Source organism: Manis javanica, chromosome 17 (assembly GCF_040802235.1).
Source record: "Manis javanica isolate MJ-LG chromosome 17, MJ_LKY, whole genome shotgun sequence".
NCBI classification, from domain to species: domain Eukaryota; kingdom Metazoa; phylum Chordata; class Mammalia; order Pholidota; family Manidae; genus Manis; species Manis javanica.
The window spans coordinates 14,363,996-14,375,562 of NC_133172.1; the positions used below are offsets into that span (position 1 = coordinate 14,363,996).

Consider the following 11,567-nt stretch of genomic DNA (forward strand, 5'->3'; position numbering starts at 1 on the left):
TTAGACACACAGGTCTCTGCTGGCAACACATTCCAGGTCCTTTTTGAGGAGGCGGAAGAGGTTGAACATAACAGAGGCCTCGCGGCAGCCTTGAGACTCCTGTGAAAGAGAGGACTGTGATTTCCATAGCCTGGGTATCAGCCTCCTCCTTTATCCTGGGCCCAGGTATTCAGCCTCCTCCCAGCTCACTCACCTTCTCTGGAGCCTCCTGGAGCCGGCGCAGCCAGTGGTGGAGGCGGCCCCGGGGCCGGGCGCCTGCTGTGGGCTGAGCTAGGATCTGAGGGCAGAGGAGGGTGGTGTGTGAGGCAAGGCCTGGGACAGAGGGGTGAGGTCCTAGATGCCCAGGGCCCAGACATGGCTGGGTGCCCCCAGCACTCACACAGGCCCAGAGCTCCGAGTGGATGTGGCGCAGTGTGTGAAGTGGCTGGTCCAGGATGTCACCCAGGGACGAGTCAGCCATGGTCCCCAGGACCTTCAGCGTCAGGGCCAGCTCAGCCTCCAAGGCAATGGGGCGCTCCCACACCTGCGGAGGAATGAGAAAGAACGGGTGAGGTGGAAAGGTGAGGGAGGGTAGGCAAGAAGGCCCAGTTAAATGGAGACAGGTAGGGAGTACAGGGAAGGAGGGCAGGTGATACAGGACAAGTGATGGGTACAGGAGGTGGGAGAGGTGAGAGGGAGGCAGAGGAGGGAACACATGGGGAAGGACACAGATGGGGAGGAAGCAGGTAAGTCAGAAAGGTCAGGGAGGAGACAGGTAAAAGAGTAAAATGAGGACAAGTCAAAGTGACTTATGGGGGTCATAGAAGTTTGAAGAGGCAGGGAATCGGGGTTGGGGGGAGAAGAGAACAGGTGAGTGGGGGGAGTTGGATGCATAGGTGAGAAGGTGAATGAAGGAGGAGCCCTTGCTGGGAAAAGATCAGGGAAAGGAAGATGATGAGCCACATAGGTGTGAATCAATGGTGAAGAGGCCAGGTGAGGGGGAGAGGAAGTCAGAGGTGAGAGTGGACAGTGACAATCTGGGAAGGGCAAGGGGCATAGGCTGGGGGACAGACCTGGGAGGGAAAAGAGAAGGAGCTAAGTGAGAGTGGGAGGAGGGACAGAGGAGGAAGATAGGGAAGTGGGGACTGGCAGGGAGATGCTACAACCGGACCCAGGTTAAAGACAGGCTCAGGGGAGCAACTGAGGAGGGACCAGAGAGAGCGAAGGACAGGTGAGATAAGGGAGGGAAGAGGCTGCTTAAGAAGACAAGCAGAGGGGCCAGGTGCAGATAACGGTGGCCTCACTTCCAGCTCACCTGCAGCTGTTTCAGGTCCCGGGTCCTGGGGAAGAGGCGGGAGCTGCAGTTCCAGTTTTCCAGTGAATTTTCCTAGAGAGCAAGAGCAGAGGTTAGCCCACAGTAGGAGGGCTGGAGGCTAGCCCGCCAGAGCAATGATGAAGATTGAGCTAACAGGAGGGCTTGAGTTCAATCCATAGTAGAAAGGATGGAAGTCAGCCATAGCAGAAAACCTAGAGGCCAGCCTGTAGGGGGAGGATAGAGGTTAGCTCACTGTAGCAAAGCAGCAGCTTGGCCAAAGCAGGAGGAGAGATTAGCACACAGCAATGGGGACTCACCCAGGCATCCTTGGCTTTCTTGAAGGCCGCTAGCTCCCTTGGTGACAGAGATTTGAACCTGCTAAAGTTGCAGCCGCTCCTGGTTGTGGCAGGCTTGGAAGTGGGAACAGGGCTAGCTCTGGTCAAGCCCAGCTCCGCAGTCACCAGCACCAGGACCCACAGTGCAGCCATGGCCAGACTGCAGCTGACTCCCCGGCTGCATGGCTCTGCTTTTTAACCAGGTTAACTGAGCAACCCGGGCTGATGTGTGTAAAGTGAAAAAGCGAGTGGGAATTGCTGTTTCCACTGACTGAAAAGATATGAGTGGGTGGGGCCAGTGCTGAACCAGGTGAGTTCACAAGCCTGGCTGAGCCCAGAGCCATGCCGAGAAGGAAAGAGAAACTGAAATTCAGTCCCAAGAGGGAGTTTGAGAAATCCGTGAGCTGAGTTTAGGAGTCCCTGGGACTTCAGGGAGCCCCTGACTGAGGCTGAGGCAGGTAGATGGACAGAAAGGTGTCACAACAGGGCAGGTGCTAGGGTAGGGTCTGTGGAGTGAGGCTTCCTGAGTGGCAGAGAGGGAGCTTCCTCCATTGGTTTAAGCATGTTCCATGAATTCACCTATTTTCACCTCATTCCTGTGAAGAGTTACTTTTATAATTATTTCTATTTTACCAGTGAGGAAACTGAGGCACAGGAGGCAAAGTGAATTGCCTAAGGCCCCACATCTGGTTCATGGCAAAGCTGGGATTTGAGCGGCATCCTTTGACTCACTCCCTATTCGTTGTACAGCCAAAGTAGAAGACAGAATCCTGAAATCACACACCCAGCTCTTCTTTTTCTCCCCCTGGGTAGCACGAAAGGGTAAGGAGCTCCTCATTCCCCGGGGCCAAGAGCACTAGCTGGGGGCTGGAGGAGCTGCCTGGGGATAAGACAGCGAGAAGGGCTTCTGGAAGGCAGGCAGAGTCTGGTTGCTCTGTTATCATCAGTCTCCTGCAGGAATAACAATTGTGTAGCAGGTAGGGAATTGCTTTGATGTGTAGGCACTTCATGTTTTTCATTCCTGTATTTTTTCTTGTTTTCATTCCTGTATTTTTTCTTGGCCCTTGGGTGCAGACAGTTATTAATCATACTCTTCAGATCATAACATAGAATCACAATTGACTCGTGAAAGACCCTCTAAAGCTTTATGCCCTCTCCCCATGCCAATCCCCACTCTTATCCCTCCTCACAGGCACTCACTTTAACGCACTTGATATATAGCTGCGAAGATGTATTTTTGTAATTTGTGATTTTCCCAATTTACATAAATGGGATTGTGCTATAAATCTCATTCTATTTCTTCCTTTAAAAAAAACTTAACAGTATTTTTCTGAGATCTTTCCATACAGCAGTGTCCATCGAGTTCTGTTTCTAACTGCTGCAATGTATTTCACAGTGTGCGCACAGCATGTTCACTTATCTATTCCCCTAGTGATGGACACTTAGGTTGCCTCCAGCTTCCTATCACCATAAGGCTCCCACATGTCTTCTCTGTGAGAGGTTTTCTAGGACATTAGCACCCCAGCTGTGCCCCCCACCAGATCCCTTCAGCTCATATTTTCACTCACTTGTAGATATTGTGGGCAGTTCCTGAACCCCTTGACAGCGTCACCTCATATGCTTGTATCTTTCTTCTTCTCCATTGGAGGTCTTTCTTCTGTCTGCATGCAGAAAAGACTGGAAGTGCAGGGGTAATTTCCCAGGGACAACCACCAACAAACAGGGCCAGTGAATAAATACTGCTGCTTACCTTTTCCTCAGTGGGTCAATTCTAAGGTGTTTTCTATGTGATTCCTCAAGTCCTCAAATGGTCCCCAGTAGGAATGAGCTCTAGTTGCTCATTGCAATCACCCTTTAGGAGTTGGGAATTAGGCTGAGGGAGCATGGTATCTACAGTGCAAAATTTAAGGAGGTGCTCATTGTCAGGTTCAGGTGAATGCCCTGGGCGCCTCCTTGCCTTACTCTAGTCCAGAGCCTGCACCATTTATTGTTTTTTTTCTCTCCCAGTCCTAATTTCCCCTCTTGGGTTTCCTAGGGAGTACCTCACAAATAAACCATCTGTACTCTTGGCTCAGGGAATACTTTTGGGAGAGCCCAGACTAAGACATATATTCAGGAAAGGATTTCTAGGTCACATGGCATATGTGGACTTATATTGTCTAGTTAACACTGTTCAGTAGAACTTTCTGCAATGATGAAAGTGTTCTATATCTGTCTGTATTGTCCAGTATAGCATCTACCAGCCACACGTGGCTGTTGAATGCTTAAAATTCAGTAGTGCACTAATTACAACCCTTTAGTAGAATTCGTGCCTCATATCGAAAATTACCGAGTATCATAATTCTTCCAAGTGGTAAAGATACCTCAAGACAAAGGCTGGGCATAGAAGCCACAGGGCATAAATCTGCAAAGAAGTAAAAAGCTAACCTTTTCAAAGAATATTGCTTCTCTCTCACTCACCAACTTTACATTTCCCTGTATGGCCCCGGAAGATGACTGGTTAGCCAGAGACGGGTAAGATTCCTCAAGGGAGGAACAACCTAAGACAGGCACAGTCGCAGGGGGGCCATCAGGTGAGAAATTGGGGATCAACAGTGGTGAGGCTTAGAACCTCACCCCCCCTGTTTTGAGAGAAATCTTCTGCATCCGTGGATGTTTTGTTGCCCTTGTCTAGCTTGGATTAATACTTAGTCTATAGGCACAGACCGGATCATCTACATTTGCCCTCTTACAGCACTAAATTATGTTTTCTACCTTTATCTTACATCTACCTACCACTTCAGCATTTTATTAAAATAATAATAATAATCATAAGGGAGAAATGTGGGATTCACATATAAATAAAGTATAAAAATCAAACAATCATATCTGACTTGATTGTTTATAGTTCATGATGCGTGATCAAAACTGAAAGTTTCTGTGATATGACTGCCCTTGCACTGTTCACCATGTAAGAACTTATTCACTATGCAAGACCTTGTTCACCATGTAAGAACTTGTTCATTATGCTTCAGAAGATTGGAGACTGTTGAGAATTAGGCTTGGGGTTGATTAATGATTGTGCATTGAGTCCCCTATACAGAATTTTATTGTTGTTAACAACCATTTGATCAATAAACATGAGAGATGCCCTATCAAAGAAAAAATTCAGTAGTGCAATGGAGGAATTGAATTTTCAGTTTCTTTCATTAAGTTTAATTACTATATGGGGCTGGTGGCTACCATAAGGGGTAGTGCAGTTCTAAATACTCATCTATTGCTTTCCCAAGTAGCTGCAGCTTCTTCCATCTGTTTGGAAATATTGAGAGATCCTGTATCCCTGCAAGAGTGCACTCCCTCAACATCTGGATCTGATTTACATGATGAGGTCCTTGACTAGGAGCATGATGTAAAATAGGTGAGACTTTTGAGTCTGTGGAAAGAGGTGAGTGAATTTTGCATGTGGGAAGAACATAAATACTTTGTGGTCAGAGGGCAGAATGTAGTGCTGCTGAAACCTTTCTTGAAAGTATTTGACCCTTTCCCACCAAGAAGTGGGTCTGTCCCCTTCCATTGAATCTGGGTTGGCTTTAGAGCTTATGTGTAACTGTAGGTGCTGCATGACCTCTGAGGTTAATTAAGCATTCACATCACTGAAGTTAGCAGAAGAAAAACAGAAAAAACTGGGTCTGAGAAAGATTTGAAGAAATAATGGCTGAAATATCCCATGTTTGACAAACTATATAAACCGACAGTTTCAAGGAGCAGAGTGAATCCCAAACAGGATAAATGCAAGTAAATCTACATTTAAGCACATTACAATTAAACTTCTGAAAACCAAGGACAAAGAAAAAACTTTGAAGGGAACTAGAGAGAAGCAAAACATTACATTTTATAGGGGAACAATAACTTGATTGATGGCAGATTTCTCTTCAGCAACCAGGGAGTCCAGGAGAAAGTGGCACATTTTTCACGTGCTGAAAGAAAACAACTGTCAACCCAGATTACTTTATTCAGTGAAAATATCCTTTAGATATTTCTACCTAAGAAGGTGGAATAAAGACACTTTTCAATGAAGAAAACTAAGAGAATTGTTTCCAGCAGACATGTATTAAGAGAATTGCTGGAGAAAAAATATAATTGCTGAAGTTCTTCAAACAGAAATAAGATGAAAACCAAGGGAAACTTAGAATATCAGGAATGAAGAAAGGTGTATGGAATGAACAAAGATGTAGGTAATTATAATAGACTATCCTCTTCTCAAGTTTTAAAACAATGTTATGTTTTTTAAAGCAAATTATACTACTGTCTGTTATTATTCTCCATGTCTTTAAAATCATACTTAAGATGTTTATGTATTTACAAAGCAGAGAGGATAAAGGGGACTAAATAGTGATAAGGTTCTTATATTTCATTTGAAGTGGTAAAATATCAATAGTATTACATTTTGATTATGTATATTGAAATCCTAGAGAAACCACTAAAAAAAACACACAAAGAGATATGCTCAAACACATTACAGATACAGTGAAATATAACACTAAAAAATGTTCAGGCAATCCATAAAAAGGCGAGAGAAAGGAAACAGAACAATGAAAAATAAAAGGAACAGAAAAAAAGGCAGGTAAGTGATAATATACTAATTATATTCAATATAAATAGTCTATATATAGACATAGATTGGCAAAATATGTTATAAAAATGACATGCTGTCTACACAATATTCATTTCAAATATAATGACAGAGGTAGGTTAAAAGTAAGTTGATGGAAAAAGATATAATAACCAAGAAAGCTGTAATAGTTTTACAAATACTAGATAAAGTAGACTTTAGGAAATTACTAAAGAAAATTATCAGAGACAGAAAAGGACACTACATAATGATATATGTTTGTTTTCATATCTGGGCTCTCTATTCTGTTCCACTGGTCTATGGGTCTGTTCTTGTGCCAGTACCAAATTGTCTTGATTACTGTGGCTTTGTAGTAGGGCTTGAAATTGGGAGCAAGATCCTCCCTGCCTTTTTCTTTCTTCTCAGGATTCCTTTGGCTATTTGGGGTCTTTGGTGTTTCCATATGAATTTTAGAACTATTTGTTCCAGTTCATTGAAGAATGCTGTTGGTATTTTGATAGGCAGGATGGCCATTTTGACAATATTAATTCTTCCTACCCAAGAGCATGGGATAAATTTCCATTCATTAGTGTCCTCTTTAATTTCTCTTAGGAGTGTTTTGTAGTTTTCATGGTATAGGTCTTTCACTTTCTTGGTGAGGTTATTCCTAGGTATTTTATTCTTTTGATGCAATTGTGAATGGAATTGTTTTCCTGATTTATCTTTCTGCTAGTTCATCGTTAGTGTATAGGAATGAAACAGATTTCTGTGTATTAATTTTCTATCCTACAACTTTGCTGAATTCCGATATTAGTTCTAGTAGTTTTGGGGTAGATTATTTAGGGTTTTTTATGTATGATATCATGTCATCTGCAAACAGTGACAGTTTGGCATCTTCCTTACCAATCTGCATGCCTTTTATTTCTTTGTGTTGTCTTATTGCTGTGGCTAGGACCTCCAGTACTATGTTGAATGAAAGTGGGAAGAGTGGGCATCCTTGTCTTGTGCCCAATCTTAGGGGAAAAGCTTTCAGCTTCTTGCTGTTAAGTATAATGTTAGCTGTGGGTTTGTCATATATGGCCTTTATTATGTTGAGGTACTTGCCCTCTCTACCCATTTTGTTGAGAGTTTTTATCACGAATGGATGTTGAATTTTGTTGAATGCTTTTTCATCACCTATGGAGATGACCATGTGGTTTTTGTCCTTTTTGTTGATGTGGTAGATGATGTTGATGGATTTTTGAATGTTGTACCATCCTTGCATCCCTGGGATGAATCCCTCTTGATCATGGCATATGATCCTCTTGATGTATTTTTGAATTTGGTTTGCTAATATTTTGTTGAGTATTTTTGCATCTATGTTCAGCAGGGATATTGGTCTGTAGTTTTCTTTTTTTGTGGTGTCTTTGCCTGGTTTTGGTATTAGAATGATGCTGGCTTCATAGAATTAGTTTGGAAGTATTCCCCCCTCTTCTATTTTTTGGAAAACTTTAAGGAGAATGGGTATTATATCTTCTCTAAATGTCAGATAAAGTTCAGCAGTGAATCCATGTGGTCCGGAGGTTTTGTTCTTGGGTAGTTTTTTGATTACCGATTCAGTTTCATTGCTGGTAATTGGTCTGTTTAGATTTTCTGTTTCTTCCTGTGTCAGCCTTGGAAGGTTGTATTTTCCTAGAAAGTTGTCCATTTCTTCTAGGTCATCCAGTTTGTTAGCATATAGATTTTCATAGTATTCTCTAATAATTCTTTGTATTTCTGTGGTGTCTGTAGCGATTTTTCCTTTCTCATTTCTGATTCTGTTTATGTGTGTAGATTCTCTATTTTTCTTAATAAGTCTGGCTAGGGGTTTACCTATTTTGTTTATTTTCTCAAAGAACCAGCTCTTGGTTTCATTAATTTTTTCTATTGTTTTATTCTTCTCAATTTTATTTATTTCTTCTCTGATCTTTATTATGTCCCTCCTTTTACTGACTTTGGGCCTCCTTTGTTCTTCTTTTTCCAGTTTCAATAATTATGGATTTAGACTATTCATTTGGGATTGTTCTTCCTTGTTTAAATATACATGGATTGCTATATACTTTCCTCTTAGAACTGCCTTTGCTGCAACCCACAGAAGTTGGGGCATTCTGCTGTTGATTTCATTTGTCTCCATATATTACTTGATCTCTGTTTTAATTCGGTCATTGATCCATTGATTATTTAGGATTATGTTGTTAAGTGTTTGCGAGTCTTTTTGTTTTCTTTGTAAAATTTATTTCTAGTTTAATACCTTTATGATCTGAGAAGTTGATTGGTACAATTTCAATCTTTTTGAATTTACTGAGGTTCTTTTTGTGGCCTAGTATGTGGTCTATTCTGGAAAATGTTCCATGTGCACTTGAGAAGTCTGGCTTCATAGAATTAGTTTGGAAGTATTCCCCCCCTCTTCTATTTTTTTGGAAAACTTTAAGGAGAATGGGTATTATGTCTTCTCTAAATGTCAGATAAAATTCAGCGGTGAATCCATCTGGTCCGGTGATTTTGTTCTTGGGTAGTTTTTGATTACTGATTTTGTCTGGTAATTCTTTATTTCTCTCCTTTCTTTTTCTTCCTCCTCCACTCTTTATATGTTAGGTGTTTTATTCTGTACTCTTTGTGTTTCCCTTGACTTATTTTGTGGATACGTGATTTTATTTTGCATTTAGTTAGTACTTGGTAGGTCTACTTTCTTTGCTGTGATTTTGTTTTCTCTGGTGACATCTATTTAGCCTTAGGAGTGCTTCCATTAGGAGAGCAGTCCCTTTAAAATACACTGTAGAGATGGTTTGTGGAGGTAAATTCCCTCAACTTTTGTTTATCTGGGAATTGTTTAATCCCTCTTTCAAATTTAAATGATAATCTTGCTGGATAGAGTATTCTTGGTTTGAGGCCCCTCTGTTTCATTGCATTGACTGTATCATGCCATTCCCTTCTGGCCTGTAAGGTTTCTGCTGAGGAGTCTGATGATAGCCTGGTGGGTTTTCCTTTGTAGGGATCTTTTCTCTCTCTCTCCAGCTGCTTTTCATATTCTGTCCTTGTCTTTGATCTTTGCCATTTTAATTATCATATGTCTTGGTGTTGTCCTCCTTGGGTCCCTTGTGTTGGGAGATCTGTGGACTTCCATGATCTGAGAGATTATTTCCTTCCCCAGATTGGAGAAGTTTTCAGCAATTATTTCTTCAAAGACACTTTCTATCCTTTTTCTCTCTCTTCTTCTTCTGGTACCTGTATAATGTGAATATTTTTCTGTTTGGACTGGTCACACAGTTCTCTTAATATTCTTTTATTCCTAGAGATCCTTTAATCTCTCTCTGCCTCAGCTTGTCTGTATTCCTATTCTCTGATTTCTATTCCATTAACTGTTTCTTGCACCTCATCCAGTCTGCTCTTAAATCCTTCCATTGTTTGTTTCATTTCTGTTAATCTCCCTCCTGAATTCATCCCTTAGCTCTTGAATATTTCTTTGTAGTTCCATCAGCATGCTTATGACTTTTATTTTGAATTCTTTTTCAGGAAGATTGGTGATTTCGGTGTCACCAGGCCCTCCTTCTGGTGTTTGAGGGATTTTGGATTTAACAAGGTTCTTCTGCCTTTTCATGGTGATGGGAGTGGTTGCCAGCGAGTGGCACATGTGTCACCTGGGAAAACAAAGTCCCTTCCTGCTTGCCTGTCTCCACTGTCTGTGCCAGTTAACCACACACAGGGAGCAGTCTCTGGGTCTGGGCCAGTTAGCCGTGCACAGGGAGAAGACTTTGTGTTAAGCTGTGTGGTTACTGTAGGCAGGGCTGCTCCCCTGCTGTTCTGCAGCAATGGCAGGTCAGCTGGTTTGCTTGCAGTGATGGTGATGGGGAAGGAATGGCAGGCTGCCTATTGCCATGAGGGGGTTTGGAGTTGTACTGCCACCCAGGGGGTTAAGGTGCCTGAAGTTCCCCAAAGGTCCCAGCCTGCTGGGCTGAGTGTGCCATGATGATTTTGTCCACCTGTGAAACCCTTGTCCCTTTAAGACTTCCAAGGCATCCACCCTTCTTCTTTCCCAGGGCAGCTGGCTGTGGGGACCTGTTCGCAGTCTTAATCTCAGATTTTGCTATTCTCCTCCTCCCATATTCAGTACACCATGCAATGTGTGTCTGTGCTCCCGGTGCAGATTACTAGGGCTGGTTATCCAGCAGTCCTGTGCTTCCACGCCCTCCCCACTCTGATTCTTTTCCTCCCACCAGTGAGCTGGGGTGTGGGGAGTGGTCAGGTCCCGCTGGTCACGGCTTTGTATCTTACCCTTTTCATGAGATGTTGAGTTCTCTCAGATGTAGCCTGGCTCTTGTATTGTATCTTCTGGTCACTCTTTAAGGAATAATTGTATTTGCTGTATTTTCAAAAAAATATGAGATTTTGGGAGGAGATTTCTGCCACCCTACTCACTCTGCCATTTTGAGATTCAGTCTGTTAGGGAAATTTAATCTGTAATTAAAAACTTCCAAGAAGTCTCTGTGCTCAGATGGCTTCACAGCAGTTCTACCAAACATTAATTTAAGGAAGAATTAATACCAACTCTTTGCAATCTCTTCCAAAAAATAAAAAAGGAGATAACACTTTCCAATCCCTTTTATGAGACAAGAGTTACCCCCATTCCAAAATGAGAGACAGGACGTAAAGAAAGAAAAGAAAAAGAAAAGAACTATAGATCAGGGTTCCTCATGCATATAGACAAACAAAACAACAAAAGCAAACCTAAAACATTATCAAACTGTATCCAGCAGAAAAAAAATGTATAAAATATATATATATACAAAAAATGAAATAAGCCAGACACAAAAGATATTGTATCATTCTACTTACAGGAAGTATCTAGGATAAGCAAATTCATAGAAACAGAAGGTAGGTTAGTAGTTACCCAGGGTTGAGAGCATGTGGACAGAGATTCTGTTCCAGGTGTTGAAAAAGTTTTGAAAACAGACAGTGGTGATGATTGCATCATATACTTAATGTGAATATACTTAATGCCACTCAATTGCACACTCAAAAATGGTTAAAATGGGAATTTTTACTTTGTATATATTTTACCACAATTAAGGGGAAGAAGGGTAACCTTACAGACGAATGGTAGTCCAAAGCAAATAAAGATGTTTTATATTTTAAAAACATCATATACCATGACCAAGTGGAGATTTATTCCACGAATGCAATGTTGGTTCAATATTTGAAAATTCATCGGTGAAACCCACATATGAACAGGTTAAGAAGAAAATCATGTGATCATATTGTTTAATGCAGAAAAGGTATTTGACAAAATCTAACGTCCATTACTGATAAAAAAGAATCTCAGCAAACTAGG

General features: G+C 41.9%; 1 protein-coding gene across 1 annotated transcript; it reads right to left on the reverse strand.

The window, feature by feature from the left end:
• On the reverse strand, positions 1-2,231 carry LOC118973014 (interferon lambda-1-like). Its single transcript, XM_037021710.2, has 5 exons — positions 1,612-2,231; positions 1,295-1,366; positions 380-523; positions 194-277; positions 1-99 (listed from the first exon to the last, which is right to left on the reverse strand). Exons 1-5 carry the CDS (start codon positions 1,780-1,782, stop codon positions 1-3), a joined length of 570 nt encoding a protein of 189 aa, XP_036877605.2. The 5' UTR covers positions 1,783-2,231.
• Between the last annotated feature and the right edge of the window lie 9,336 nt (positions 2,232-11,567).

Coding starts and splice junctions, on each gene's coding strand:
- LOC118973014 (XM_037021710.2), bottom strand. CDS start 1,782: ATGGCTGCACTGTGGGTCCTGGTGCTGGTGACTGCGGAGCTGGGCTTG. Junction 1,367..1,611: donor AGAAAGCCAAGGATGCCTGG/GTGAGTCCCCAT, acceptor CTTGCTCTCTAG/GAAAATTCACTGGAAAACTG. Junction 524..1,294: donor GGGACCTGAAACAGCTGCAG/GTGAGCTGGAAG, acceptor ATTCCTCCGCAG/GTGTGGGAGCGCCCCATTGC.